Source organism: Hyperoodon ampullatus (assembly GCF_949752795.1).
Source record: "Hyperoodon ampullatus genome assembly, chromosome: 2".
In the NCBI taxonomy this organism is placed as follows: Eukaryota; Metazoa; Chordata; class Mammalia; order Artiodactyla; family Ziphiidae; genus Hyperoodon; species Hyperoodon ampullatus.
In genome coordinates, this window is record NC_136915.1 from 21,171,243 (window position 1) to 21,198,669 (window position 27,427).

General features: G+C 43.7%; 2 protein-coding genes across 2 annotated transcripts in view; one reads left to right on the forward strand and one right to left on the reverse strand.

The window, feature by feature from the left end:
- Positions 1-958: 958 nt before the first annotated feature.
- MTFR1L (mitochondrial fission regulator 1 like) lies at positions 959-13,248 on the forward strand (the record flags this gene model as incomplete). Its single annotated transcript, XM_079698014.1, has 8 exons — positions 959-982; positions 1,406-1,510; positions 4,327-4,436; positions 4,652-4,863; positions 6,080-6,401; positions 8,483-8,802; positions 9,287-9,376; positions 13,016-13,248. The coding sequence occupies 6 exons, from the start codon at positions 959-961 to the stop codon at positions 8,586-8,588; spliced, it is 879 nt and encodes a 292-aa protein (XP_079554140.1). The 3' UTR covers positions 8,589-8,802; positions 9,287-9,376; positions 13,016-13,248.
- AUNIP (aurora kinase A and ninein interacting protein) overlaps positions 10,657-27,427 on the reverse strand; it is a gene marked incomplete at both ends in the record, with an annotated part of 31,818 nt that continues 15,047 nt past the window's right edge. The window contains 2 exons of the mRNA XM_079698013.1: positions 10,657-11,507; positions 13,040-13,181. Coding sequence (XP_079554139.1) covers positions 10,657-11,507; positions 13,040-13,181 — 993 coding nt within the window. The remainder of the gene's footprint in view (positions 11,508-13,039; positions 13,182-27,427) is intronic.

The following is a 27,427-nucleotide window of genomic DNA, read 5'->3' on the forward strand; positions in this document are numbered from 1 at the left end:
GAATCCAGTCAGCGGCAACTCCACCCATCTGTGTCTTGCTTTAACAGTTCATTAAGTACTTTAAAATCCCGTTTCACTAATTGACTCTTAAGGTAACTTAGAGTGGCAGCTCTTCCTGTCATCTTTTTACAGATGGAGAAACCAACATTCAGAAAGGTCAAGTGACTTGCCTATGGCTACTAAGCCAGTAGATGGCTGGGCCAGGATGAACACTTTGGCTCTTTCCCCCTGTAGCCCAGTAGACTGAGTTTGGCTACCGGTCGCTGGCTGTTCTTTGTACTGTTGTCTGTTTTACCTCTTCCCCTTATGGGGGCCCAGCAGCGCTAGGCTGGGTGGCACATGCTGGCCTTTTTACATCTTATCCCCAGGAATGAATGTTGGGCTTGGATGGTACCTACACTCTGGCTTTCCCATGAGCTTTTTTAACTACCAAAGGGTTCTGTTTACATCTTAAGAAGTTTGCTTGTTGTTTTATCTTTCTTATCAACTTAAAAAAAATTTTTTTTTAATTGAAGTATAGTTGATTTACAATGTCATGTTTCTGGTGTACAGCACAGTGATTCAGTTATACATACATATTCTTTAGAAGTTTTGCCTCAGGAAACCTAAGGGCTCAGGAAGGCTCCCAGGGTTGGCCAAGCTCATATAGCGAATCTGAAATAGAACCTTTAAGGGTCTGGATTTATTGAAGCCGTTGTTGGGTGAGGGCAGCCTCTTCGGCTGGTTTTCTCCCCCAGTGAAATGTCAGAGAAGCCTCAGCGTTAGTCATGGCTCTGCAGGGCCTGGTTTTGTGGGGCTTGTGTGGTGGCCACTGAGTCTCCTGTGGGGGCTCTTTCACAGGAAGAGGAGTCTGGTTCCTTAAGATGGCCTGATATGAAGGCGTCACGCCTCCTGCGTCCCCAAGCCTCCAGAGCTACCCTGTGGCTGCCTTGTCCTTCAAGTGCAGGAGCCAGTCGAAATGTCGGGAATGGAAGCCAATGTGGTAAGGGGCATTCCCAGGGCAAGGGTGTGGTGGGGAAGGTTAAGCACTGGACCTGCTGCAGTTCTGAGATTCTCAAGTTAATTCTTCCCCCACCCAGGCCTGGAATTGAAGGGTCCTCCCTTCCATCCCCTCCCCCAAGGCAGAACCAGCTATGATCTTGGGGCAGTTAAGGAGTCAATGTGTTTCCATCATTCTGTGCAGAGGGAAGGGAGGGCAGCCTGGCTGATCCCTACACCCGGCTAATTCCTCACCCTTTCACTGGACCCTCCCAGCATTGACTGTGCCTCGACAGCAGCAGGTGTCCCCTTAGGTGGCTGGCCAAGGTGAAGGTTGGCCCCTGCTAAAGGGGACAGGGAGAGAGGATGGGGACAGTAGTTGGATGTTCTCTGAGGTTGTGGCCGTCCCTGTCTCTTTCTGCTCTAGACCATCCCGATCTGGCAAAACAAGCCGCATGGGGCTGCTCGAAGTGTAGTGAGAAGAATCGGGACCAACCTGCCCCTGAAGCCATGTCCCCGGGCATCCTTTGAGGTAAGTGAGCTGGAAGGGCAGGCAGAGTAGAGGCTCAGAGTGTATGGGAGGCTGGTGCTGCTTCTGTGCCCCAGACTCCTTGGCGGTGCCAAGGCAGGTTGCTTTCCTGGTCACTTCTTCTAGCTACCTATTTTCAGTGTTTCCCTGAGGCCATTACGCCCCATCCTCTTCCTTCTGGCCAAGTCTAGCCATTCCTTTACTGGGCTATTTCAGTCTCACCTCTGTGCCTAGGGGGCCTTTAGTACCCACTCTGCAGCACAGATTCTTGTCTGGCCCAAGTGAGTAAGACCCCCTTGTGCAGTGGAAAGCTAAGTAACGTTTATTAGTCCCAGCTGCCTCCCTCTGAGAGCTAATGGTTAAGCATCAGCTCCAGGCTAGATGGTTAAGGTGTGTGCATTTGGGGAGCTGGGACACAAAAGAGATACTTCAGCTTTCTGCCTACACAAAGGAGACAGAAATACATGCCTGAAAAGATGTGGGCCCAGGGCGAAACAAAAATGAAGGAGCTGAGTTTGTATGTCACATGGCTGAGCTGCAAAGTCTGTGTAGGAGCTTGATCTGGAGTCTGAATTGGTGTCAGGGTTGGTATTAGTGAGGAATGGGTTGCGGGGGTGTTGTCCCTTGACCCAGATTGCCAGTCACTGTGTAGGGCAGGAAGTGGCCCTAGCTGCCTCAAGCATCAGGAGCAAAGGGAAGGACAGCTAGGGAGTGTGAGTCTGTCAGGGTTGCCCCCACGCTCGGCTGTAGCCCCTCCAGTCCTTTGCCCGCTGCTGGGCAGAGATGGTCAAGGGCACGGGCTCCCACGGAGCAGGAGTAGTATTAGTAATACTAGCTTAACATTTACTGAGCCCATACAATGTGCCAGGCTCTGTGCTAAGTACTTTATATATGTTAACTCATTTAATTGCCAATAGCAGAGGAGCACTCTGGCTAATCAAGGAAAGCAAATGGAGGCTTCCCCTAAATGGCCCATCTTAGCATTAGCTCCTGGCTCAGTGGAAGTCTTCCTCTGTAACCCTGGAGTATCACTTCACTCCTGTGAGACCCAGGTTCCCTATCAAAAAGCCAGAGCTATCAACTCCTGATCTACCTACCAAACAGTCTGTAACAGAAACATCTGAATTTAACTCATGTATAGATGGATTTTTGAGAAATTATCTCTAGATTTGTTGTAAATTGATTACTTTAAATATTTGAAGGGAATCTTGCTGATTTATTATTCTTTAATTTACCCATATAAAAATATTAAATTATGAAAAGTAAAAAAGGAGAAAGGGAAACAAATTACCTATAATCACACAGTCATGACACAATAACTGTTAATGTTTTAGTGTAGTTCTTTTCCATCTTTTTCTAAACGCATGGTTCTTTCTTTGTTGTAATCAGTAAGTACATAATTGAACCTTCCTAATTTTTCATTTAACATGGTGTCACTCAGTCTCTCTTCCCTAGTTGTTCATTTGGGTGAAGGAGCTATTTTAAGGAGTTACATTATGATTCCTTTTGTATAATTATTTTTTTATTTAAATCTAAATAGTCAGATTATCAAGTTTGCTTCTAACAGTGTTTGTTGCTGTAGCATGTAGATCCCAGTTAGCTACAAAGGTGTTGTAAAGAGCTTGCCAGGAGAAATTTCCTGTTGCTATAACAGATTGTCCATGTCCTTGCACCTGTATTCTCACAACCAGAAGGCAAGACACTCTTAGGCTGTGGGCATCTCTGTTAAAAAGTAACTCTGGCCAGTACCACTGAAGACCCCTTTGCTCTAGCCAGGGGTCAGCAGAGGGCCAGAGAATAAATATTAGTTTGGCCAAAAAGTTCGTTGGGTTAGTGAATACATTCAATAACGTTCTTGGTGAAAATGAAAAATGTCATTTATTTTTTACTTAAAACCGAACTAGGGCTTCCCTGGTGGCGCAGCGGTTAAGAACCTGCCTGCTAATACAGGGGACACAGGTTCGATCCCTGGCCCTGGAAGATCCCACATGCCGCGGAGCAACTAAGCCCGTGCGCCACAACTACTGAGCCTGCACTGTAGAGCCTGTGAGCCACAGCTGCTGAGCCCATGTGCCACAACTACTGAAGCCCGCACGCCTAGAGCCCATGCTCTGCAACAAGAGAACCCAAGACAATGAGAAACCCGCGCGCCACAATGAAGAGTAGCCCCCACTCACCACAACAAGAGAAAGCCCAGGCAAAGCAACAAAGACCCAACACAGCCAAAAAATAAATAATTTTTTTTAACCGAACTAACTTTTTGGCCAACCCAGTATTTTAGGCTCTGAGCCATACTGCTCTCCATTACAACTACTTACTTCTGCAGTTATAGCTTAAAAGCCACCACAGATGATACTGAAACAAATGGGTATGACCATTTTTCCAGTAAAATATTGTACATAAAAACAGATCCCATCCCTGCCCTCTGCCACCATGTTTTGCTTAGAGGATACAACAGGCTCATGACTGGTGTTTGCACCTTCCCATCCAGTAGCCAGAGTAATCTTTTAAAACCTCAAATCTGATCCTTCCTTACTCAGAATCTTCCAGTGGCTCATTATTGATCTTAGAATCAAAGCTCCTAATTCACTTTCCAGTCTCTCCCAACTCCCCACCCCACCAATCCTGTTGCAGCCATGCTGAATTACTTGTAATTTCACAGACTCTTGCTTCTGGCCTCTTATTCAAGCTATTTCCAACTGGGACCTCCTCTACGAAGACTTCCCTACACATTAGGTGTTCCTCCTTTGTATTTTGCCCAGTCTCCAGTTGTTTAATCATGAAGGCAGTAAATGTTGATGAATTTTGCTTCCCTACAGACCCTGCCCAACATCTCTGACCTCTGTCTGAGGGATGTGCCCCCAGTCCCTACTCTGGCTGACATCGCCTGGATTGCTGCAGATGAAGAGGAGACTTATGCCCGGGTCAGGTAGCGGAGGCAATAGCCTGCCGGCTGGGGAATGAAAAGCTTCTTCCCAGATGAGGTGGTAGGCAGCAGGAAGAGAGGTGGAGGGCAGCAGGAATGAGAGCTGTGGGCTCAGGGTGGGAGCAGAACCTGGCTGTATTACCCTTGTAGGAGTGGACGAAGGAATTTTGGAAGCAGTGCAGTGGCCCGCTCTCTAACACAGTCTTTCCCTGGTCCAGGAGCGATACACGCCCCCTGAGGCACACGTGGAAGCCCAGCCCTCTGATCGTCATTCAGCGCAATGCCTCAGTGCCCAACCTCCGTGGGTCGGAGGAGAGGCTCCTGGCCTTGAAGAAGCCAGCCCTGCCGGCCCTCAGCCGCACCACAGAGCTGCAGGAGGAGCTGAGCCACCTGCGCAGCCAGATTGCTAAAATAGTGGCAGCTGATGCAGGTAAGAGCCCCTGAGCTAGGACCAGGATATAGCAGGCTGTTCCTTTTAGCTTAGCTTTTGGACAGGATAGGGATAAGGATGGTCCTTGCTTCGGGGGTGCTCGGGCCTAGGGCTCTGAGGTTGCCATGAGGCCTGGCTAGCCTGTTATAATCTTTGGATGGTTCCCGTCAGCCATTTTGGGGCTGACTGGTTGGGTTAGGAACAAAATCTTCACTTAACCTGGGGCCCCAGGCAGATTCCCCGCCTTGGCCACAGAAACCAACACTCTCATCCAAGTGTCTTTAAGATCATGTCTTCCATGAGCGCTCATGGCTTTCCTTTTCAATATGAAAAATAAGCATTCCCCACCACTAAGAGACATCCCCCTTTGTAAGCACCTATCTCCCCTTTCCTTGCCTTTTCCAGCAGAGACCCTCCACCCATTCCTCCACCTTTCTGTCTGCAGTTAAGGCAGAACCACTGGAAATGAATGGGATGACCAGATGCAGGAAATACTAACAGGTGGATCTCTCCCAAGGTGTTCAGTGTTTAGCCCTCATATTCCTCCCATTCTCACTGTTTTGGTCCTCACTGACTCAGAGTCATAGCTCCCAAACCTTGTCAGTTGGTAGAACACATAAAAATCACAGTGTTCTCTTTGAAATCTTCATGTATTTAATTCCCTCATATGGCAGTTTTATAGAGGAAATGGACCTGAATTTTCCATTTATATTTGTTGGCTACTTTTTTGTCCCTAGAATGTTCCCTAGAAACTTAGAAATTGAGGAAATTCTATCCATTAAAATCTGGGCACTAGGAGGACCATCACCATTCTGGTTTTTTGCTTCAGGACAATTCTTTCAGTCACAGATAGCTGGATTCAAAGGAGCACAGTCAGAAGCACTGGCCTAGTTAGAGAAAAGGACAAATTCAGGCCTTGGTTCTGCACTGTTGCTTCAGTCTAAAGAGTGCTGTCACTCCACAGCCCACTGCAGAATGGGAGCTTTTAGGAGGCAAGGCCCTTATGGGGTGGTTTTTTCCTGCACTCCTGGAACACTGGAAGAGCCCAGTGCTGCTACATCTTCTTGAGATCCTGAGAGGGGAAGGTAGTGGAGGAACCCAGGATGTCACGGTGTCAGCCTAGGAAATGAATGTTTGGTAGGCAGTGCTTGCAGGGAGATGTAACTGCTGTATTTTAGCCCCAATGTCCATCCATGCCTATTGTTTTCTCTTTCAGCTTCGGCTTCATTAACGCCAGATTTCTTATCTCCAGGAAGTTCAAATGTCTCTTCTCCCTTACCTTGTTTTGGATCCTCATTCCACTCTACAACTTCCTTTGTCATTAGTGACATCACCGAGGAGACCGAGGTAGAGGTCCCTGAGCTTCCATCAGTCCCCCTGCTTTGTTCTGCCAGCCCTGAATGTTGCAAACCAGAACACAAGGCTACCTGCAGCTCGTCTGAAGAAGATGACTGCGTCTCTCTGTCCAAGGCCAGCAGCTTTGCAGATATGATGGGTATCCTAAAGGACTTTCACCGGGTGAAGCAGAGCCAAGATCTGTAAGTATATTATGCGGAGCTGTGCTGATCTGTTTATTGTTTAAGTTGCCTGGGGCCAGTTATCTAATAGAAAGTACTTACATAGTAAGTCCTCAGTAGTAGCCATGTGTTATTTCATTCACAAAGCTTGCTGCCTGCTTGCTAGTGCCTGGGTCCCCAGTTTGAGGAAAGAGCAACACTTGGTTGGGGTGATCTAACCCAACCAAATGTTGTTAGACTAATAGGGATTTTACAAGAAGGCTCATCTAATCCAGCTTCTGTCCCCCAGAGGGGCTTCACCACTTCAGTTTTCATACTGCTAGTGACAAGTGTCCCCATGCCCCACCCTTCAAAACATAATTGCGTAATAGTTATTTTAGTATCTCAAAAAAGTAGACTGACTTGGTGAAAGGAACATTTCCTTTAAACACAGTGGTCCATTATTCAAACCAGCCCTGCAAATTCAGAGATTTACGAACAAGGCTTTTGAGACTCCTAGGTAGTTCCTAAACCTGGCTGCCTATCAGAATTGCTCGCTCAGATTTGTTAAAAAATATATATATATACCTTAAACTTACCAAAGCAGAACCCCCAAGGAGCAGAGCTCTAGGTGTTTCTGATGTCAGTGTAAGGGGATGTGGGAAATACCTACCATGAGAAACTCATCTAGCAGAGAAGCCCTAGAGCTCCAGCCTGAGGGAGTCACCACCTTGCGGTGTTTCCCTACCGCACAGGACATACCAGAAGAGCTTATTCAAATGCAGTTTCCTGGGCATTGAAATATTTGACATCCAGACCTCAAAATCCAGAGGGCAGATGTGCAGCTGTTTTGTTAATGCAGTTAAAAAGCTGTTTTGGGGGGTGGGGAGGTGAGGGCTGTCTCCTGAGATGATGAAGTTCCTCTTAAAGGAATAGTGACTCACCTCGCACAAGGATCCCTTTGTGTTTTCTGGCCCCATTTTCTTCTGAAAACTAGACAAGGGTCCTGGTAGTCGATTCTGTAGGAAAGTTACTTTTACCTTCCTTTTCTGGCCATACAGACCTGCAGTTTTTTGGTCTCCTGCATTCCCAAATTCAGCTGCTGCTGCTGCTGCTGCTTTGGGGCCACACTGAGCCTTTTTCTTCTGGTCAATGTTTTATAGATTGGACTCTCCAACTTTCTTATACCTGCCTCTTGTACCATATTAGATCTGTGACCCCCTACTGCCAAGCCCTTCCTCTCACTTGTGTCCTGGGCCCTTTCCTCCTTTGTTGATAGAAGGAGCTGGGGGTTGATGACTAAGGAGCTGGGTTGATGACTAAGAACAGGAAAGTAGCCCCATCATCAGGGTTCAGAAATGTGACAGACTGAAGGCAGTTCCTCTTGTTTTTGTTTTCAAGGTTTAATAATCAATCTTGGCCTTTACATCTAGCATAATGACCAATAAAATGCTTTCATGAGGATGTATGTATTGTAAGAGTTCACTAGAATTTCAAGCAACTGTTTTCCAGGAAAATACCTGATGTTATCAGGTAATTTGAACCTACCCTAATCTGAAACTGGTTTTGTTCCCACAGGTCCCTTACGATGTGAACATTTTACTGTAAATTCTGGATTGCTTATAAAAAACCTCTCAGTTTCCCTGACAGGGAGACGAGGTAATAGTAAATCCTCAGCACACCTTTTCCCTAAAATGAATAAATGTCAGAAAAGGCAAGAGTCATCAGTCACTTCCCCTGCTGACCTGGGGAAATGCTACTAAGAAAAGATAGGGCCAGAAGGTGGGAGCAGAAGCTTAGCCACCACAGGCCAATACCAACAGGTTTGCCCACATTTTGTAGCCATTTCAGGAAATAGTAAAGCCATGTCTAGTTAAGAGATGAGATTTGTAACCAGCAAGCTTGGTTTTGAACTGTGGATTCACCACTTACTGAGTGACTAATGACTTTGGGTAAATTCATAACCTCAGTGGGCTTCAGTTTCCTCATCTGTAAAAGGATTGTAGTAGCTCCTACCTCATAAGAGTGTTGTGAGGATTAAAGGAGATTGTATTCCAACACACAAAACACTGCCCAGGGCAGAGTAAGTACTCAATAAATATAAGCTATTATTGTGTCTCTAGGAACCGGAGTTTATTGAAGGAGGAAGACCCGGCTGTCCTTATCTCTGAGGTCCTAAGGAGGAAGTTTGCACTGAAGGAAGAAGATACCAGTAGAAAAGGAAACTGATGGCACTCAGCTCTGCAAACTCAGTCTCATGCTCCTGGAATTCTTTCAATAGCTGCCTTCCTCACTGCAGATGTTTCTGCCTCTCAGTAAGAAATCTTCTGCAACAGTCTGGCTGAAAGCTAGAGCTTGGACTAAAAGAAGAGCTGCATTATATGTTTTTCCATACTTCAAACCTTAGCAGAAGCTGCCTGTTTTGAGCTGAGACACGTTACAGGTAATTGTGTAGGTTGGAATGTCCCAGTTTAAAGGGTGAGATAGAAGTTTCTGGTTTTTCCTTGCCCCTGTGTGAAAATAGGTCCTAAATGAATGACTGACTTCACTGCACTAGACCCCATAACTGGTCTCACTGAACACTTTGTGCCCAGCTGTCACTTACTCTCAGCCAGTTCCTTGCAGCAGAGCAGGGCTGAGGGGAGGGGGCTATGTTTATGTACATGTTCACAGGGCAGGGAAAATCTTATGCTGCTCCATCATGAACTGACACCAGTGCCCAGCAATCACTCTCTCCCCCTTCCCTGTCCAACACCTACATGTAGAGATCGAGCCACTGGACCAGCTGACACTTGGGCTGCTGGGAGGCCTGGGCTGTTTTTTCTTAAATATATTTTGTAATACTGTACAACCAAATCTACCCTCCAAAGCCCTGGGCCCTCATTGGTTCCACTAATTGAAAGCTCTTTCTCTTCCATGGACTTTAGTTTAAGCCCAGTAGGAAAGAGAAATGGAGAAGGGAAAGAGAGTACCATCCTTCTTCCAGGCCCTTGACTGCTCCTTTGCATTGGGCCAAGGTTTGTATCTACCACACCATGCATGACTCAGATGCCCTCAGGTCCCTTTTCTCTATGGTATGTATCCTGTGTGTGTTTGGGTTGAAGCACTACCTGACATTAAAGGAAGGATTTGGAGAGATATTGCATTTGCTGTGTCCATCTCTGAGTCGTGATCACCCAGTATCTCCCACAGGTATAGAATTTCTATTAATTTTAAGGTATATCAACTTCTGTAAACAGGTTCCTGGCTTCCCCTTGCCTTTAGAAGAGAAAGCTTCCCTAGGGAGCTTCTTATCTCTTTCTTTACAGAGAGATTTTGCCCTAACCTTTCAAAGCCGATCCCGTCTTATAACTTGCAAGCTTGCCCCCCAGAGGCTTATTTTTAAGCCTCTTAGGTACCACACCTGCAACATGGGAAACTGCCACCTAGTGGATGTCTTGAGTAGAACCCAAGTCAAATTAGACTTGTGTTCAGATCAGACCCATGGCAATGACAGTAGAGTTGCATTTCCAAAAATAAAATTGGTAATGTTTTAATTACCAGCAGAGCCAGCTTTGTAAACAGTCATTTATTTGGATTCATAGTTTTACAAAGGGAGTTCTCTCCCACCTTGTAGTAGAAGAATGCTATAGTCCCATTTAGATTGTTATATAGGTCAGCCTTTTTTAGGGAGATGTTTAAACATATAGTATATAACTTTAAAATGCTGTAAAGTTACCACAAGAATAAAATAACAAAACTACCTAATCATTCTACCTCTCTCTCTATCCTCCCTGCCCCTGTACACCTGGGTCTGGGAGATTTGCCTGATCACTCAAAAAAGTGTCAAGAATAATGGTCACAGCTTAGGTCGCATGGGTAAGATTACAGCCAGAGATGAAAAGACCACACATCCATAAGAAGCAGTATCCCAGTCAGGCATCTGAAAGGGCAAAGAGGTGGCTCTGTGCAGGCTGAGTAGCAGGCTCTTCAGTGGAGAGATGAGCACCTGCCCTGCCTCCTTAGTGTTCACCATAGACTCATACAGGGAATATACCAGCCACCTCCTCCTCAGGGAGGGGCATGATGCCAATCATACTGTCTCAACAAGCGGCACCACCTGCTTTATTTACACAAAGAAAATGCTCAGTAACAACAGCATCATCCCATGCCTCCCTCCCACCCAAGATCATTCTCCTGAATGACCTTTCTAAAACAAAGATCTTACATTCCCCTACTGCAATATACTCACCCGCTGAAGATACTTTCTTATATGTCATTTCAAGGTACTTTTAGAACCAAACCCTCACAAAGACATTTAGACTTGGTGCCTGATAACTTGATTACCTTCAGAGTCCTGGGTAAAGAGCAAATCAGTCTGCAGATTTAACTGGGTGGTCCTATCCTGGCACTGAGCCCAAGGGCTGTTAGGAAGCTGTCCTAAGCCCTGATTCCGGTCATTGGTTACATCTCGGAAAGGAGCTCTAGAGTTGTGGGCAATGACCCTCTGGCCCTGAGAATCCTCGGTGAAAAGCTGACTCCAGGAGTCCTTGTCATTCTTTTCACTGTCCCAGGAAAACACAGGAATAGGACAAGGGCTTTGTTTCACTGCTTCTTTGTTTGCTCCACTCCAGGAATCCTCGTATGTTTGAAGGAGGATGGGGGCCTGCCTGTTTCTTTTGGCAGACACCTTTTCCAAGTTAGTCTTACCCAAGAGCTGATGGCCCTTGTGCCCAGGTGTTTTACTGTGTCTCTCCACATTCTGAGAGTTCTTTTTCTTAGATCCATGAGGCCATTCCCTTTTCCAGGAAGAATCCTCTTCCTCCTTTTGGTCCAGTAAGCAAGAACTCTCCAGGTCTTGGGTGAAGGAACAGGCCAGTGAGGCTTTACTCTCTCCAGCACAGACAAAGGTATCAGGCTGGAAAAAAGACAGCACAGTCACGCATGGGCTTCCTATTCCATGGTGGTAAGAAGCCTGGAAGGACTGAGGAGAGAGTCTAGCTTCCTGAATGTCTGCAGGGGTTGAAGTGGCTAAAGGGGGTGCCATGCAATCATCCCCCAAGCCCTGGATCAGATGGTCTAGCTGGGTTGCATCTTCCTTAGACTCTTTGTCGGTCTGACTTTCTATATGAGATGAAACACTCCTCTGGTCACCACCATTTGTCTTTCCTAGTAAAACAAGATGAACAAATATTATTCTGCAGGAAGACTCCACCTGAGTAGGATTTAGGTGGTTTTTTCTGAAATCAGTATCAGCTACCGTAACTACTAGTGCAGGGGTCTTAGGACTCTTCACAGATCTTTGTAGCTGATCTTCCTGCTTTCAATCTCTTTTCTTTCCTGAGTGATCTAAAACACAACTCTTATAGTCCCCTACTCAAATATATGGATGCTTCCCATGACCTACCTAATAAAGTCAATCATGTTATACAGTCAGACCACAGCCTACTTTTCCAGTTGAGTGGGGTTTGTTTAACACAGGCCACATCAGTTTTGCTTTTGTATTTTATTTAACATAGTTTCTGCTAAATAGTGATCCTGGCCAAATATCACCCCTGGATATTATCCTTTGAGAAACATGTTCAATATACACCATTTTTGTAAAGTCTCAAAGATCACATTGACCAGCCAATGCTGAAAAACCTTCTGGTGACAGAAAGAATGTGGGTCGGGTCTCCTGCTCCCCAAACATTTCATGGGAAAGGGAGTAAAGACACAATTAGATGCTAAGTCCATCAGTAGAAAGGACAATTAAAAAAACTATTAGTGTCCAGCCTGTCCACTTTATCAGGTGTGGAATGGATCCTGTCTGCCTTAAAGATAGATGACATGGAATTCCTAGTCCCCAACACCAAATTATGCCAAGATCTAATTACAGACAAGGCTGAATGACTGATTCCTTCTTTCCTTTCCAAGAAATATACTACAGAAGTTGTTTTGTAAAAGCGTTCTCAACTGGCCTAAGACTTCAATACAGACTATGTAGAAAATATCAGAATTTTGAAATGGAAAGTGGTTTTGAGAAAATCTGGCCTTGTTACTTAAAGCAAAAGAGTTTAAGTTTTTGTTTGTGGTAGGGAGAAGGTATTTTGAAGGTTTATGCAAAGCAATCCTGGGAACAGCACCAAGAGTTAGAGCTTTCTTCCCAGCACCCTTCAACTGGCAAGAACCCCGCTCTGTAAGCCCCAGCCTGGTCTAAGGCAGCTGGTCCCATGAAGAGGAACATGCAAACAAAGAATTGCCAAAGGATGATGAAACACAAGCCAACTTTATGCCAAGCTTTCTAAGAAAAAAGCGCTTTTGAACTTTAATTTGAGAAGCTTCATACAGACATATCAATTATCAATTAATCTTATACAGACTGCTAATTGTGGCCAATCCAAGACATATATCTTACTAATGGCACATCAGCTCCCCTCTGCACCCCCAACTCCCAAGTATACCTTTCCTCACTGCTCTGTCAGGGAATACCAATATTTTTCTGGTTCTGTTTAGACTGAGATAAACAGAAAAGTATGTTTGTAAAAGTATGTATATATTGCTTTCCAAAAGACGATGCTTTCTTGTGTTTTAAAACATCTAATAGGTCAGCTAAGTTCAACACAATGCACTTATGGCACCACTTCTCATAGATATTCCGGCATGGAAAAATGAATGCACTCCCTTTTGTTCCCTAGTTGCTTCCAGTCCAGTCACCATACCTGGCTGCAGGGTGAAGAAGGAAGCAATGCTGGTCTGCCGAGTGCCTGCAGGTGGACGACTTCTTTGAGCAAAAGAAATGTTAGCCTTTCTCTCTCCAGGAAAGAGTGTTAGCATTTTGGTACTTGACTTGATTAAATGTGTCTGAGAAAGGGGAGAAAAAGAATAAGAGAAACCTATTAATATCAAAACAGCTGCCAGACAGGATTCAATAAACACCAGTTACCCTCTTGGAAACACACTAGACCTCTTGGACTCGACTCATATCCTCTACTCTCTAGTCTTGCTGTACATCACCTTCCACCATTTTCTACCAACTGATGGTGTTTGTTTTTCCTCAAGAATCACATATTCCAACCATAGCCCATTCTTTCCGCTTCCCCATGGAAATCAGGCAGGCTGACTAACAAACAGGAAGGGATTCCACAGGTGATATTCTCTCCTTTATATTTAAAGGTAATTAATGCAACTAGGGACCTCTCTGGCAGTCCAGTAGTTAAGACTCTGTGCACCCAATGCAGGGAGCCCGGGTTCGATCCCTAGTCAGGGAACTAGATCCTGCATGCCACAACTAAAAAAAAGATCCTGCGTGCCGCAACTGAAGATTGTGCACACGGCAACGAAGATCCCGTGTGCAACTAAGACCCGGTACAGCCAAATACATAAATAAGTAAGTAACTATTTTTTAAAATAATAGATAATTAATGATTCTACATGAGTAGCAGTTGATACATTTTTAATAATTTTCAAATAGTCACACAGTGGTTAACAGCATGGCTCCTGAGTCACACACCTTCTGTTCAAACCAGTACCAATTCTGCCACTGCCAATTACCAGCTACATGACCCTCTAGAAGTTGTCTGATCTCTGTCTCATTCTCATGTGTGAAATGGGGACAATAATAGTACGAAGCCCATAGGGCAGTTACGAGGATTTGGTGAGTTAATTCACATAAAAGGCTTACAAAGTTTTAGCACATATACGGCATTTAATAATAGTTGGCTATTATTCAGAGGAGGAGCAATGAAACAGCAACAGTCTTACTACATTTTCATCTCCCCGCCCTTTATACTTTGAGTATGAACTGGAAGATGAGCCAGAGAGGTTTGGGATGTGTCAACTTTTATACCTCATCCTTATTTAATGTAATTTGGTTTTGTTTCCATTTGCTTGTTATGGAATGCTTGAGAAGTAGGGAGAATAGGATTATATTCAATTCAATTTGGCTGTGAAAGCCACAGAAGAAATGAGATTTGCCAATATCCATGTACCAAGTTGGAAGTAGGCCTGAAACTTGAACGCCAATTATTAATTCTAGCCCAAAGTTGACTTCATTTCATTTTTACATTTGGAAACTAAAATGTACTTTAAGTGGTTAAAAGATGGAAGAAATTCTGGACGTAAAATTCATACTTTGACTTGTAGTACTGGTATGGAACATCCACCATACAAAACTAGAAAACTGGGGCTTCCCTGGTGGCGCAGTGGTTGAGAGTCCGCCTGCCGATGCAGGGGACATGGGTTCATGCCCCGGTCTGGGAGGATCCCACGTGCCGCGGAGCGGCTGGGCCCGTGAGCCATGGCTGCTGAGCCTGCGCGTCCGGAGCCTGTGCTCCACAAGGGGAGAGGCCACAACAGTGAGAGGCCCACATACCGCAAAAAAAAAAAAAAAAAAAAAACTAGAAAACTGGATAAGATACATGAAACAACTGATTTTAGACAATGGATAACAGGCAGTGCAGAACTGTGATCCCAAGAGCAGGAAAACAAATGAGGTGAACCCTGGGACACCCTAGCTTTACTGCTTGGAAGCACTTGTCAGAATGCAATGTATAGAGAGAGTACTCAGGCAAAGCACTGCAGTCTTGATAAATTGAGTAGACTGAGATTGGAATTTGGGGAAGATGAGGTGGCTGGGATTTGCAGTGCAGAGAAATACATCCAGAAATCTACATAGAGATCCCTTCAGTCCATTACTGAATACTAACCTACAAGTGTGTTAGGCGAAACCCCGTGAGGCCAGACAAAGGAACTAGGAACTGCAAGATGAACAATTCCCAGAGCTCACACAGGGCTGGGAGAGTTCCCACTAGCCAAAGTGGAAAGACCTTTTTAATACCAGTGGCATTCAACAGAATTAGCAGAAGGATCACCCCTTAGCAGTAGAGCTAAACTAGCTGCAGAGCAAAAACTTCCAAACCTGTCCTAACAAAGCTTAAAAGCAAGCTTGATTAGCAAGTAACTACCTGCCAAAACAAATTTCAGCATTCTTTAAAGACAGTAAAATCCAGATACCCAGCAATGTAGCACACAACAAAAAATTGCTAGATATGTGAAACAGCAGGAAAACAATCCATAATGGGGGGTGGGGGGTGGCGTGGGGGATCGGTTAAATGGAAACAGAGTCAGAAATATCAGGGATGACAGAATTAGCAGACAAACTTTACAATAAATGTGCTCAAGGATTTAAAGGAAAACGTGAAAATACTGAGAAAAAGAACATACAAAAAATTCACTAGATGGGCTTAACAACAGATTAGAGACTACAGGAAAAAAGTAACAGTGGACCTGAAGTCACAGAAATACAAACTATCCAAAATGAAGCAGAGAGAGAAACAAACTGAAAATAAACAAATTCTTAATGGTCTGTGGGGTATCAAGCATACATATAATGAGAATTGCAAAAAACAAGGTGAAAGTGGACAGAAAATATACTTAAAGAAATAATGGCCCAAACTTTTCCAAATTTGATGAAAACTACAAACAACTGTGATTGTCTTTTTCAAAGACAATCAAAGACCAAAGGGATTGTCTTTTTCAAAGACAATCAAAGACCAAAGGCAATTCAAAGACCAATACAAGATCTCCCATGTCACATGCTTTTCTTATAATTTGACCTTGCTACTCTTCCCATCAAGTGGTGAGAGTCATATTCCCTTACCTTGAACTGGTGAAGAACTTTGTGACTGCCTGACCAATAAAGTATGATAGAAGCAACACTACATGATTTCCAAGACTGGGTCATAAAAATGCCATGCACTTCTCTGCCTTGCTTTCTTGAGATGCTCACTCTTGGAACCAGGCCCCCATGCTATGAGGAAACCCAAGCAGGCACACGGCTCTCGAAATTGTATGGGAGACACATCCTAGATATGTGAAATAATGTGAGTTAGTATGCCAACAAGCGTCTGAGCACCTATAGGCTAGGTACTAGGAAACAGTGATGAACAAAACAAGTGTTTCTGCCCTGATAAAGCTTACAGCTTAAGGGGGAAAACAGACAAACTAGTAATAGTTATTTAAATTACTACATGTATGCTAAATCCTATAATGACAACTTATAGAAAACTACAGATTATCAGAAAACAGTTAAGACCTCAATTAGCAAAACATCTGGGAATAAGCTTTTTACCAAATTGGCCATACTTAGCAGGATTAGACTCCATCCTTGGGTCAGAGCGATGTCAGGAGTAATACTGCCCCAGATATAGACCTCTTAGAAAATCCATGGCTTCAAGTATTTACATTTATCTCAGTAGAATGTTAAGACTCTGAGTGAGAGGAGGTAATCTGGAACTGAGGAGGGCCCAGGTACAAAGTCCTTCAGCTGATTATCCCTACCTCAAAATAAAGGCAGCCCCTGTATGTACATAGTATAAGAAGGCCTATCTAATAGGCATCGGGTTCCTACAGGACCAAACCCCATGGTAAGCCACAGCCTACGTATTGACAATTTTTACCCTACAAGAATGCCCTGAAGAACCTAACTTCAAGAGACACATTCCCTCCAAAACTAAAGAATCTCTAATCCTTTGGTATATGACATTCCTGGCCCAATCGTTTTCTTCTTTCATAGTGGTAGAAGGAAAAACTGACTTCCTACAACTATGGAGCTCCTGCTACTCTTGCTATATTTCAAGGATCCCCTATGACGTGTTCCTACAGAGAATGAGGCTTTGGAGGGTGGGGGGCAAGGATTACCCCAAAAGTGATCCTTTCTTATACTCACAACTCTAGTAGCAAAGCAAATCTGGGATCATATACATCACCTCTCTATTAGAAAATGTTTTCATGCCCCCATAGCATTTAAATTCTGTTTAGCCCTCATTCTATCCTTATCTCTTCTGATAATTTATCTGCAAGTTTGTCTTAAAGCTCTACTTTTAAACCAATTCCATTTTTTTTTGATTCATATGGTCTTCAAGCCTGGTATATAATTTGATCCAACTTCCTTTTTTTCATAATGGTTACTCTGGTCTTGAATCTGTGTATGAAGTATCACTTTCCATACAAAGTGACAGCTTTGAAATACACGAATGTGTGTAATTAGTTCTTTTTGCCATGCTACCTCTTCCTTTATGCTTCCCAGGGCCCATACTCATCTTTCCCACTTCTAGAATCACAGAAAGCAACATCATCAAGCCCCCCCTTCCTCTTTAGTCTCTCACAGCACTAATTTGATGACATTCTGAATGAAAACCTTTTCCCATTAGTCACTATCATGCCTCATTCAAGTCAGGCTGAAAGGATGATGCCACCTAATAAGAATGCCCTAAGAAGGATTGTTTAAGGAGTCTGACCAAGGAAAGCTGTCTGAATTCTCATCATCGCCAACAATAAAAATCACCTCTGTTGAATTAGTAACAAAGTATTAATTCAAAACTTGCTTCAAACTTTCCAAACCCTCAAAACAAATAATACACTACCCTAGTTCAGAATTTCATAAACTCTGCATAGTCCTAGACTATTAAGAATAACGGTCTCTTGACTGATCAGGCCCCCATTTACTACCTGTTTCAATCAGTCCCATACCCAACATCTAGATAAACCTTAAAGCACAACTGTGATCATACCATCTTGTTCTGGCAAGAACCTATAGCATAAAATGTAGACTCTTAGACTGCACACACTGATACAATTTCAGCTTCCTTTTTCTCCATTACCAAAAACCCTTTATGCACACTCTAACATAATACTCAACTAGATACCAGTGCCTGTTATGGACTTCACCTTCCTCACTTCTGTGCCTCACATAGAAGGGCCTTTTTCACACCCAACTCTGAAATGTTACCTATTCTTCAACTTAAGAGCCAAGTATTCCTAATTCTCATAGCTACATGTGACCTCTTCCTCTTCTGAACTTGACATTTATCACTTGGTATTTCAAGACTTACACCACAAAATCCTGGGATCAACATTTGATTCACATACTTTTTTCCTATCCTCCACACAACCAGCTTAATACACACTAGGTACTCAATTCAACAAATATTTTAGGAAGAAAGTGGACATACCGGAAGGATACATTCCAGTTTCTGTTTATTATACACCTACTCATTACATTTTCAACATCAACAAAGCTGTCAGAAAAAAACTAAAGCATTTCTAATACTGTGATCAAGGTTAAGATGAGCTCCTGTCACTGTAGTTGATGTCACACATATAGACCAAAAAACAATGCAGAAGGCTGCAAGTAAGAAAAGAGTTTTTTTGGGGGGGGGATCTTAAGAATTGCAATTTGGGAGACATAGATTCTGGTAAAACCTAGAGTGTTCCAGAGAAGAGAAAGAGGGGCTTATAAAGACAAAAAGCCATGAGGTTGTTCAAAGTTGCCTGGCGAGAACTGTGGTTGACTCTGACGTGAGTCAGGAAATATTTGTCCTTAAGGAATCACAAATTATTTTAGGGTAAGGATCCGCTAAGTATCTTGAGTTTCTGGCAGATGTTCTGGATGTCTTCATTACGACAATAAGTGGTCAAAAGGTCAGATTGCATCCAGGCTGAGATGTGCATAAGTCACACTTCCTTAATGGCCTCCCAGCTCCATTTTAGAGAGTTCTCTTAGCAATACCAACTCCATTTTGATTTTCCTTTCACACACATAAGGTCTAGAACACAGCAGCATACACCCATTGAAAACTGTGAAGATTTTCCTCCCAAAGTAATCTAACACTAGAAAATTATTGCAAGAATCTTCTCTAGAACGACCTGGCACTGGTTTTTCACCTAAACCTAATGAAAATTCAGCAATGATAAGAGAAAAGCAATTTCTTCTAAGTTTCACAACTCCTAAACTAGAGACCTGATATGTCTACACCCATGAGCAACACTAAGTCTCATACAAAGGTGCTTCTCGCTAATGAGATTTTTCTCACTTAAAGGATGTCATGCATGTCAGAGTTCACTGTAGTACAATGTTTAGTACATTTATCATCAGTTTTGCCCTAATAAAGACTATTTATTGAAGATCTGTTTAAACATCCTGCTTTAACTACCTCCAAAATAGGAATGGCCACATGTGACCCTCTCAGTAGTAGAGATGACAGTCCCATGAAAGAAAGAAGAGCACTGTGCTCACTTAAATGGGAAAGTAGGTGCCTCAACTGAAACACAATGGAGGGGGAATCCGCATTCTGGGACAACTCTGCAAATCCACCTCGATGTCAACTTTGTGAATAGAAGCATTGTGTGTGTGTGTGTGTGTGTAACACAGATGATATAGATATAGATACAGATATAGATATATATATAGACATACTGAAGGAGAGCAGAATTTGTCACCCCAAAATATGCCTCCTTGGCATAAGGATTATTTTAGGCTGATTATTTTTAAGAAAAAGCAGACATAGGAAAAGCTCTGAGTATAAGTTACCCTTTTGTAAGAGACATTTATATTAATTAAGGGAAATCTCCATTTGTAAGGCTGTCTTCCTCTCTGTACCAGGAAGAGGATGACTCTAAATCTCTTGAAATTCTCATCAATGGAGAAGGCAACAACTTACATCTGCATAACAACCTTACCCTTGTTTACTGTGCTTTTCCTGGTAACCTCTCATAACTGACTCTCCACCCCCAACATCTTTAGCTGAAAATGGTATTTAAGGTGATAGCTTTAGCCATTTCTGAGAGTTAGGTTTTCCTGCATCTCTCTCATCTATGCAGGAGATATACATTATTAAACTTTTGTTTGATTTTTCTTTTGTTAATCTGTCTTATATCAATTTAATTATTAGACAAGCCAAAGAACCCAGAAGGGAACAAGGGAAATTTTTTCCGCCTCTACAATACACACACACACAAATCAGCCTATACTGTTTCTCCCAATTTCCAATCACTATTTCAAGTTATATTTTTAACTTTTTTCTCTATAATCCTCCTCTACGTACTCAGGTACCAATTTCTGGCTCCTAAATGTAAACAGAACCGAAAGGAAGATGCAAAGGTCCTTTAAAAGGTGAGAGACACTGAGGGCTGCAGATAACTGGACCAAAGTCACAGCTTAAAAAACATATTTAAGGGCTTCCCTGGTGGCACAGTGTTTAAGAATCCGCCTGCCAACGCAGGGGACGCAGGTTCGAGCCCTGGTCCGGGAAGATCCCACATGCCACGGAGCAACTAAGCCCGTGCGCCACAACTACTGAAGCCCACGTGCCTAGAGCCCATGCTCCGCAACAAGAGAAGCCAATGCAATTAGAAGCCCACGCACTGCAATGAAGAGTAGCCCCCACTCACCACAACTAGAGAAAGCCCACATGCAGTAACAAAGACCCAACGCAGCCAAAGATAAATAGAAATAAAATAAATAAGTTTAATTTAAAAGAAAAAACATTTAAGCAACACCCCTCTCCCCTCACCAAAACCCACATTTAGGTCCTTCTTGAGCATAGCTATATTTTAGATATATACTTAAGAAACAAAGGGTAGTCATCAGTTAGCTCTCTTAAACTATAACTTGCTTAATAAATAATATCATGTAACCTGCCTTTACTGACCAAGCTTGCTTTAACTATTCTTGCAAACTGCATACCCTCCAAGCTTCAAGTAGCTTAGACAACATAACACAAGACTCCTTTAACCACTTCCTACAGATAACACCTCTGACATATGGGTCACTATACTAATGGTTGCTTAAGTTGTATTTCAGGAGCATGGAGCTAGTCTTGCTCAATTTAAACCAGTCGAGACCACCAACCATTCAACTAGGCCTGCTCGAGTGTCAGATAGATGACTTTTTGATGTCAGAGGGCCAAAAATTCCACCCTCAGATCATGCTAACACTGCCATTTTCTGAACATGCGTCCCATGATAGAAGCATGTAACTCAGATATGCCTGCACAGAACACTCATTACTCCACCTTTTTCTTGCCTCCAATCATCTTTCCCTGAGACAGGAGGGAATGGGGCAGGGCACAACCTTTAAAAGAATGGCACAGATGTTGAGGATATGTCAAAAACTGGTTAGAACCTACTAGGCCCAGAATGGCGGAAGATTTGACTTCTGGTAGACCTTGATCCTCATTATATGCTCACTGTAATACATGAGCATGCTGTGACACACCCACAGGTGCCATGACAGTTCTGAGGCTGACCATAATAGGCCAGAAGTGGGGGGTGGCCCAATTCCTGGAAATCCCTGCCCCTTCCCCAAAATAGTTGGAAAAATCCTCCCACTTATTAGCCTATGAAATTACCCAGCCCATAAAAACTAACGAGCCCCACCACACCTTGGGGCCGCTTCTTGCCTTCTGAGAATGACCGCATTCTGCCTATGCAATGTGTACCTCTCTAAATAAAATGCTTTCACACTACAATGGGTCGCTCTTGAATTCTTTCCTTCGTGAAGCCAAGGACTCACTTGGTGGCATATCCCAGGAATTCATCCAAGACCTGGGACATGACCACTCTCTCACACCCCATTCTCCTGCAACATCCCCAACACCTCAGACTACCCTGCCTCTTTTTTTTTTTTTTTTTTTTTTTGCGGTATGCGGGCCTCTCACTGTTGTAGCCTCTCCCGCTGTGGAGCACAGGCTCCGCGGCCATGGCTCACGGGCCCAGCCGCTCCGCGGCATGTGGGATCTTCCCGGACCGGGGCACGAACCCACGTCCCCTGCATCAGCAGGCGGACTCCCAACCACTGCACCACCAGGGGAGCCCCTACCCTGCCTCTTTATCTCATAAATATCCCAAGCCCCTCGCCTTCAGGGAGGCAGATATGAGATTTGTTCTCTCATCTCCTTGATTGGCTACCTTGTAAATAAACCCTTTCTCTACTGCAAACCTCAGCATCTCAATATTCGGCTTGCTGCACATCAGGCAAACAAATCTGATTCAATAACACTCACTTTTAGAGATCAATAATCCAAAAAAACAAAACAAAACAAAAAACTTCAACTTCTACTATCCTGGATTGGGCCCAGTTATTTCTTGCCTTAACTTCTGCAATATATTCCTCCAGCCTACATTTCACTGTACCACTTACTTTCCTATAACCACTGTTGACTTTCTTATAACCACTGTTGGGCTTATCTTCTTAGAGACACCTCCCATTATGTCAAACACCTTCCATGAATTTCCAACAACATGGCAAGAGTTTACTCTCCTAATCTCACCTTCAACTCCTCTACGTATACCCTACACATTAGCCAAACTGAATTACTCCCATGTAGGAAAGTATCTTACCCAAAGAGAGGTCTGGCCTTTGCCCTCAGCTAATAGGAAGCAATCTCTAATGTCCTGATAGGAGTGTCTTTGTTTACCCTGAGGCCTTGGGCCACACCAGATAGTCTGTACTAATAATGTGATCTATGGCAAGAGCTCTGGGCCAAACAGTATCAGCTTGACCTGAACAGGGAATAGAAACTAGGGTCAGCCGCACAAGTATCAACCACATCTATAAGACTAAGCCCCAGTAAAACCTCCAAGGCTCAGTAAGCTTCCATGACTGGCTATACTCTGTGTGTACTGTCACTGGTAGAGGACACTGGGAGTAATGAGTGCTGTCCAATATGCCACTGGAAGGACAGTGGAAATGTCATGCTTGCAATCCTCCTAGACTCTGTCCTATGTGCTTGAAACTCACCTAGAATCTGCCCCTTTAATCTTTAATCTGTATCTCTTTGTTGTAATAAACTGTAACCATGAAGAGACTCCACTCTCAAAGGGTGCACACACTGGGACTCAGGGCAGAAGCAGTAATTTGAAAGAAGCCTGGGTCAGACGTACCTGCTGATCTTGGAAAGTCTCCTGGAGAGGCAGGAGGCAACTAGAGATCACTCTGAGGATACAGACACTGGGTCTGGCAAGCCTATTTTGGAATCCCCCCTCTAGCTTATTATTAGCTTCAGCACCCAGCCCCACCCCTGCCCACCAGCCTATAGGCACCAGTACTGGGATGCCTCAGGCCAAGTAACTAACTGGGTGGGGACACAGCCCCACCCACCAGCAGACAGGCTGCCTTAAGACCCCCTGCTAAGCCTACAATCACCCCTGAACCCGGCCCTCCCCACCAAAGGGGCCAGGACCCAGCCCCAAACACCAGTACACAGACACTTGACCCAGGACCCCTAGGGTTCTGCAGCCAGAGAAGCTGGGACCCAACTCCACCCATCAGTGGGCAGACACCAGCCCCAAAACCCACTGGGCTCCAGCCCCCTCACCAGCAAACCTGTTCTAGCCTCCAGACCAGCCTTACCCACCAGCAGGAGGACACGAGCCCCAAGACAACCACGGCCCTGCTGCCTGCTATGACAGGACCCAACTCATCCACCAGCAGGCCAGCAGCAGGCCTGGGACCCTGGGCCCTGCAGCCAGATATCAGGACCTTGTTCTGTCTGCCAGTGGCCGGGCACAAGCCCCAGGATCTGGCTTCACCAACAGGGCACTGTAATAGGGAAGAACAAATCTGACTCCATATTAGATGTTTCTTTTACTTTAACCTTTGTATTCTACTGCTTTTGCTACAAGAATGTTGCCTATAGCCCGAAATATATAGGATAGCCCATTCTCAAGGCTCTGACCTTTAAAGTTACAACACTTTTCCATTTACATGGAGAAAAAAAGTTGCAGAACAGAAAATAACCTTTGTCTCAGTTGGAAGTTTATGGGAATATTGTGACCTGATCTATGTGGACAGCTTCAAGAACAAAGGATTCCAGCATCAATAAGTTTGCAACAACCAACCACACCCCCTCCCCCTTTGGTATAAAAAAAGCCTGAATTCTAACTTGGGTAAAATGGTTCTTTGGGACACTAGTCCACCATCTTCTCAGTTTGCTGGCTTTCCAAATAAAGTCACTATTCCTTGCCCTAACAAGGCTTTCCAAATAAAGTCACTATTCCTTGCCCTAACAACTCATCTCTTGATTTATCGAGAGGGGGCCAGCCACACCTACCAGACAGCTCATAGTAATCAGCCTGCCACAACAGAAGGAACCTCACAGCCCACACAAGGGGCACTCGGACCAGAAGGGAGTGCACTGCTGGGACACACAGAATGTCTCCTACAAAAGGCCACTTCTCCAAGGCAAGGAAATATAACCAACCTACCAGATACAAAGAAATAAAAACAGCAAGTCAGGTAAAATGAGGCAACAGAGGAATATGTTCCAAATGAAGAAACAAGATAAAATCTCAGAAGAACTAAGTGAAGTGGCGATAGCCAATCTACCCGAAAAAGAGTTTAAGACAATGATCATAAAGATGACCAAAGAGGGCTTCCCTGGTGGCGCAGTGGTTGAGAGTCCGCCTGCCGATGCAGGGGACACGGGTTCGTGCCCCGGTCTGGGAGGATCCCACATGCCGCGGAGCGGCTGGGCCCGTGAGCCATGGCTGCTGAGCCTGCGCATACGGAGCCTGTGCTCCGCAACGGGAGAGGCCACAACAGTGAGAGGCCCGCGTACCGCAAAAAAAAAAAAAAAAAAAAGATGACCAAAGAACTCAGGAGTAGAATGGATGAACAGCATGGGAAGTTAGAAGTTTTTAACAAACAGAAAATAAAAAGAACAGCGAAATAGAGGTGAAGAATACAATAACTGAAATTAAAAATACACTAGAAGGAATCAACAGTAGACTAAGTAATATAGAGGAATGGATGAGCAAGCTGGAAGACAGAGCAGTGGAAATCACTGAAGCTGAACAGAAAAAGAGAATAAAAAGAAATGAGGACAGTTTAACACATTATTGACCAGAGACATATTAATAAGTCTTTGCTACCTGAATGTTATTGACCGGAGATGTTTCAATATTCACTTACATAACAAATCGCCAGCCACAGGCATTAGTTTCTGCAAAAATCCCCTGGTCAATAATGAGTTAAGAGACCTCTGGAACAACATCAAGCACACTAATATTCACATTACAGGGGTACCAGAAGGAGAAGAGAGAGAAAGGGGCAGAGAACATATTTGAAGACATAATAGCTGAAAACTTCCTTAACTTGGGAAAGGAAAAGTACACCTAAATCCAGGAAGCACAGAGAGTCCCAAACAGGATCAACCTAAAGAGGACCATACCAAGACATACTGCAACTAAAATGGCAAAAATTAAAGATAAAGAGAGAATATTAAAAGCAGCAAGGGGAAAGCAACAAGTTACATACAAGGGAACTCCCATAAGGATATCAGCTGACTTTTCAGCAGAAACTCTACAGGCCAGAAGAGAGTGGCAAAATATATTTAAAGTGATGAAAGGGAAAAACCTACAAACAAGAATACTCTACCTGGCAAGGCTCTCATTCAGATTTGATGGCGAGATCAAAAGTTTTAAGGCAAGCAAAAGCTGAGAGTTAAGCACCACCAAACCAGCTTTGCAAGAAATGTTTAACAGACTTCTCTAAGCAAAAAAAAAAAAAGGCCATAACTAGAAACATGAAAATTATGAAAGGAAAAAGCTTATTGATAAAGGCAAATATACAGTAAAGGTAATAAGTCATCCACACAAAGTCAGTAGTAGGGAAATTAAAAGACAAAAGTAGTAAAATCATCTATATGCACAATAAGCAGTTAAGGGATACACAAAGCAAACAGAAAAAGACTGACAAAATTCAACATCCATTTATGATAAAGCTCTCCAGAAAATGTGAATAGAGGAAACATACCTCAACATAATAAAGGCCATATATGATAAGTCCATAACCAACATCATACTCAATGGTGAAAAGCTGAAAGCATTTTCTCTAAGATCACGAACAAGACAAGGATGCCCACTCTAGACACTTTTATTCAACACAGTACTGGAAGTCCTAGCCACAGCAATCAGATAAGAAAAAGAAATAAAAGGGATCCAAATTAGAAAGGAAGAAGTAAAACTGTCACTGTTTGTAGATATCATGATATTTTACATAGAAAATCCTAAAATCACTACCAAAAATAAAAATACAAGAGCTCATCAATGAATTTGGGTAAAGTTGTAGGATACAAAATTAAGAAACAGACATCTGTTGCATTTCTATACACTAACACTGAACTATCAGAAAGAGAAATTAAGGAAACACTTACAATCACATCAAAAATAATAAAATATCTAGGACTTCCCTGGTGGCGCAGTGGTTAAGAATCCACCTGCCAATGCAGGGGACATGGGTTCAAGCCCTGGTCCGGGAAGATCCCACATGCCGCGGAGCAACTAAGCCCATGCACCACAACTACTGAGCCTGCGCTCTAGAGCCCACAAGCCACAACTACTGAAGCCCACATGCCTAGAGCCCGTGTTCCGCAACGAGAAGCCACAGCAATGAGAAGCCCATGCACTGCAACAAAGAGTAGCCCCTGCTTACCACAACCAGAGAAAGCCTGCGTGCAGCAACAAAGACCCAATGCAGCCAAGAATAAATAAACTGATTAAACAAACAAAAAAGACCACAAATAACAAATGTTGGCAAGGATGTGGAGAAAAGGAAACCCCTGTACACTACTGGAGGAAATATAAATTGATGCAGCCATAATGGAAAACAGTATGGAGGCTCCTTAAGAAAACTAAAACTAGAGCTACCATATGATCCAGCAATCCCAATCCTGGGCATATATCTGGAAAAGATGAAAACTCTAATTCAAAAACATACATGCACCCAAATGTTCAGAGTAGCATTATTTACAACTGCCAAGATATGGAAGCAACCTAACTGTCCATCAACAGAGGAATGGATAAAGAAGATGTGGGGTGTATATATATATATACACATACACATATACATATACATACAGTGGAGTAGTTCCCTGGCGGTCCAGTTGTTATGACTCAGTGCTTTCACTGCCATGGCCCCAAGTTCAATCCCTGGTTGGGGAACTAAGATCCCGCAAGCCACGTGGCACAGCCAAAATACACACACACACACACACACACACAGAGGAATACTACTCAGCCATAAAAAAGAATGAAATTTTGCCATCTGCAACAGGAATGGACCTGGAGGGTATTATGCTTAGTGAAATAAGAAAGACAGAGAAAGGCAAATACTGTTTTCTATCACTTACATGTGGAATCTAAAAAGTAAAACAAACTAGTGAATATAACAACAACAACAACAAAACAGACTCACAGATAAAGAGAAGAAACTAGTGGTTACCAGTGGGGAGAGGGAAGGAGGGAGTGGCAAGATGGGGTAAAGGATT